Source organism: Gekko japonicus, unplaced genomic scaffold (assembly GCF_001447785.1).
Source record: "Gekko japonicus isolate JY-2015 unplaced genomic scaffold, Gekko_japonicus_V1.1 scaffold6, whole genome shotgun sequence".
Classification (NCBI taxonomy): Eukaryota; Metazoa; Chordata; class Lepidosauria; order Squamata; family Gekkonidae; genus Gekko; species Gekko japonicus.
The window spans coordinates 4,118,101-4,122,836 of NW_015166417.1; the positions used below are offsets into that span (position 1 = coordinate 4,118,101).

General features: G+C 41.1%; 1 protein-coding gene across 2 annotated transcripts in view; it reads left to right on the top strand.

The window, feature by feature from the left end:
• SH3BP5 (SH3-domain binding protein 5 (BTK-associated)) overlaps positions 1 to 4,736 on the top strand; it is a 56,469-nt gene that overhangs the window by 18,208 nt on the left and 33,525 nt on the right. For both annotated transcript variants that reach the window (XM_015411568.1, XM_015411567.1), the window contains exon 3: positions 3,019 to 3,147. Coding sequence is in view for 1 of the 2 variants with exons in the window: in XM_015411567.1 (XP_015267053.1) it covers positions 3,019 to 3,147 (129 nt within the window). In the remaining variant the exon portion in view is untranslated. The remainder of the gene's footprint in view (positions 1 to 3,018; positions 3,148 to 4,736) is intronic.

A 4,736-nucleotide genomic window follows, 5' to 3' on the forward strand; every position in this document is an offset into this window, starting at 1 on the left:
TTTAAAAAAATCTGTAACCTTAAAACACAGCGATATGGGCCTTAACCTAAACATTTAAATTGTTAATGTTGGATTAATAAAGCTGATGGCAATTTAAAATCCGCACGGAACCTGTCCTACAGTCAGTAATTTATTCTTTTCCACTGAGTAATGGGGCTGTCAAAAGAATAACGATTCCGTTGTAGCGGCTTGACAAGAAGACAATGCAACCTCTCCAGTACTCGGAGCTTAGGAAGAGAACAAATTTTACTCTTCTGTTTTCTTAGGATAGATAGCTGTTTCCTTGGCTGTAGAATTACATTTAATACTTTGGCTGTAACCGGTTTGTCTGAAGGATGGCAAGATCAGCTTTCTCAGGGCTGCTGAGAATGGTGTTTGTGTGTGTGTTGGGGGTAACAAATCACAGCTCCATGGCCCCCCAGAATTTTACTTTCATACAGTATTTGGGTTGGATGTGAATGATACAAGGGGATCCCCAGAGGGGATTTTTCTTGGGGGAGGGCATACAGCAGTCCTCTTGTTCAGTGCTAAGTTTGCACGATGAAATTTGAGTCTCTGGCTACAGTTTGGTGTAGTGGTTATGAGCACGGACTCTAATCCAGGAGAACCAGGTTTGATTCCCCACTCTTCCACATGCAGCTGCTGGTGTGACCGTGGGTCAGTCACAAGTCCTCTCAGAGCTGTTCTCCCAAGAGCAGTCCTAGAAAGAGCTCTCTCAGCCCCACCTACCTCACAGGGTGTCTGTTGTGGGGAGGGGAAGGGGAAGGAGATTGTAAGCCGCTCTGAGACTCCTGAGTGAAGGGCGGGATATAAATCCAATCCCTTCTTCTCTTCAGATGGTTTGATTATCCATGGTTAATCGAACCAACCATGATTATTTATTTATCTGGTTATTTGTAGTCTGCCTTTTTTGCTGAGACTTAAGGAGGATTACATAGTGTACATCAAGTATAATCAATGGGAGGGACATCCAATGATTAGTGGTGCAGACAACTGATCAGAATTTTGGTTTGTTTGCTCCCGGTGAAAAGAAGTGCAACAGGAGCAGGAGAGGTTATTTGGCCACACCATGGCTCCGTACCCTGCACCAAACAAACAAACTGGGGTTAAGCTGGGATTCCTGTGTTTGTGTATGATGATGAACCAGAGTTACTGCAAACCAAGATTCACAAGCTGAAATGTAACTTTAATGAAATGTGAACTGTGGCCCCCGTTTGCAGCATTCCCGCTAACCAGATTTAATGGAGTCACCAGCAGTCGGACATCACACTAAACTGGAGTGTAACCAAAGAATGGTTTCTAAGCCACAATTTCGACTGCATGCAGTCCTAATGTCTGTATTGCTGTCATTGTATGTTGGATCACTTGTATAGCTTCCAGTCTGCTGCTATCCAGCACAAGGAAAGGGGAATATTTTATTTTCTCACATTAGTATTTAAGCTAGGGGAAATAATCCCAGTTATCTTTGAATGCCCAGAAATCTGTTGGTTTGACAGTCAAGTGTCCCTTGGCTTTGTCAGGACTTGAAGACTAAATCAGAATTTGTTGGAAAATTATGACATTTAGAATGCATTCAGATCTTTAATTTCATCCATGTATTTTCTTCATCTTATTTAGATAAGAATCTTCCAATTGCTTCCAATTGCATGATATTCTCCACTTAGAAGTTTCCAGTCCAGGGCAAGGGTTTATTACAGTTACATTCTGTTTTGTATCCCTGACCTATTTTTGTAGCCGCGATTACATTATAAAAACTGATGTCATCCATACACTGTTCTTAACCTGAATTGCATCATCACAAGATAAAGAAGTTGCACAAAGGTGATGTGAAAGGCCTCTACCTGAGATCCTGGAGAAGCACTGGCCAGTCTGAGTAGACAAAACTGACCTTGATGGACCGATTATCTGATTCTGTATAGGGCTGATTCTTTCCTGTTTTTACCTGAGCACTCCATTGGAGCTTTGAGCACTGCAGATTGGGCCTAAGCAGTGCTCCCTCTAAGCAAAAATTCTACTTTGTGAACTGCTGGCATTAAAGTTGCGAGTGAGCGAGTTAGCTACTGCATAAATTAGTCTGCTCTGGAGCTGTCCTTCCTGAGCCAAGACAAAAATGTGTGAGCCGGAGGCTAAAAAACTGTGAGGTACTTCACACTAACTCAGCTTAGAGGGAACACTGGTCCTAAGTAGATCCTTGGGCATATGAAATATTGCACATCTTGATGAGTTGCCCATATTGCATCTCAAGAATATTTATCAGCACTTACTCTGTGGGTGAACATCTCAGTGTGAGTAAGGTCCATTCTGTGTATGAGTTTTATGTATTTTTTTTTGTTAAATTTATGGAGTACTCAGTTTGAATTTTACCATTGAGGAAGGCTTTTAGCTGAAACGTGTTTGGTATTGGTTCTTGTATTTGAACCTTTTAACCTGTATTTATATGATTGGACGTTTGTCTTTATATTAGGATTAGGTACTCATATGCAGAATCATAGGATTGTGTTTTTAAACAGCATTTAGCACTTTTGAATGTATTATTAAATTATATGTGATATTTTGTACATTAGCACTACATGCATAGCTATGTTTTAGGTTTTTTCCCCCCTTTGTCTCAACCTTTTTGGGTATCTTTCTCATGTAGGGTTGTGTTTTTCTCTCCTTTTTTGGTCGCATTTATCGGATTCTGTATAAGGCAGCTTCATGTGTTCAAAGAAATACAAAGGACCATAGTACTCCTTCAGTTTAGGAACTCATGATCTTAAAAGAGTAAAATGCAGTTACTGCCCTTATTGTAGAAGTAATCTTTTTTGGAGTGCAAGGCTGAAATTTAACTCCAAAAAGCATGCCTGATATTGGGAGTTTTGGAAACAGTGTAGCAATAAAATAAATCTTCAGAAACAGTTTCATTATTTACCCCAGAAATATTGTTCTGAAAAGCTCCTGCAGGTTTGCACTAGGGCAGGTTGAGTTCATTACTAGTGATGAGAACTGTTTTAGTAACACCTTCTCTTTCCTTTGTAGGATGCACGCCAGAAATTCCGTTCTGTCCTGGTTGAAGCAACAATAAAGCTAGATGAACTTGTGAAGAAGATTGGTAAAGCCGTAGAAGACTCTAAACCATATTGGGAAGCAAGGAGGGTTGCCAGGCAGGTAAGACCATTATTAAAAATGCCTCCTGAACCCTGGTCGAATCAAGCCGTGCAATTAAAAAAACAACACCTGGTATAGATACATGAAAGGCTATGCTAGACTCTTTCTCCATGATATGCTAATTTTTTTTAATTTGCAGGAAACTTTTACATTAAGGTACAAGAAAAATGGCACCCCAGCAATCTTAAATGGTATAGCCCAGAGTTGTCCTGTGGGGACCGTGGCTGCTGTTGGTACCTTTCCTGGAGCTTGCCAAGTGTTTTTAGGAAAGGTGTGGCTAAATAGGGCTTTTTGGGTTTTTGATGTTTATGATATAATGCAGGCAGTGACTTTACGTACAGTACTTTACCTGTGGAAATTATTATTATTGTTACCCTGCCCTCCTGGCTGAAGCAGAGTGGTATTCTAAACCTATAGTGGGACTTGATTCTGACTAAACGTGATTGCGCTATATGGCTAAAATGCTTAATGCACTTAACTGGAACTTCTGCTGAAGTAATCAGATCGTCTCAGTTATAATATATTTTTATAATTCAGGTGGAATTTGATCATCTTTCTTCATTGGTTACTTTTCAAGAAATAATTTGTTCCTGTCAAAATCTGGGCAGAATCTCTCTTACTTCACACCTGGGCAAGAAGCTCTCACTGTCAGTGTTACAAGTAGTGCAGGTCGAAAATGGCTGGGTTCATGGAAAGGGGATAGCAAGGAAAAGGAGCGCTTTCCCTTTGGCGTGCATTAAAAAGTAAAGGTAAAGGTTCCCTTGCCCGAAAGCCAGTCGGATCAGACTCTAGGGTTGCGGTGCTCATCTCCGTTTCAAAGCCGAAGAGCCAGCGCTGTCTGAAGACGTTTCCGTGGTCATGTGGCCGGCATGACTAAACACCAAGGCGCACGGAATGTGCATTAGATGCCTACAAACTGAAGACAGATACTGCCAGATGTGGTTTCATTAACCATCTTAATAGATGCATAACCTCACTCACCGACATTTTGTGGTTGGCTCCGCCTCCCATGGCAGCCGTTTCCTGCTTGCGCCTGCCACCTATTGTCAGAATTCCAAACCTGAAAAAAATGTTGGGTACTCTGGTTATAGCTCCTTGTACTTCTGCAGCGTTCTACCACCTCACTCTGCTGTATGTGTAGACTGGTTGAATAAGGGTGTCGCTCTGCTTACCAATCATGCACTAATGGGTAATCCTTTAATTTTTTTATGTTTCCTCCCCCTCCCCCCACTTTGTCTTTTGTGCCTGTACTTGTAACATCCTATCCCATTTTCTCTCATTGACTGTGTTTATGAAAAGGAAAGTGCTAATAAATTTCAGCTCCTTTTTTAAAAAGAGAATGCACTAAAAGCACAGTGATGCTATTTATAAGTATCAGTATTCAGCTGATGTTATGGTGGACATCTGAATTGTGCCCCTGCCACAGGACTGATGACACGAATTTATCCTGCATGTGCCACCCACATAGTTTATATAAGGATTTGTTCTTGTCTCGTTTCTTATCCCTACTAATAATGGTCTTTCAAGAAATACTTTGTTTTCGACAACCTACTCAGGATTCCTAGCAGCTCAGCAAGGCTATTTTTGGG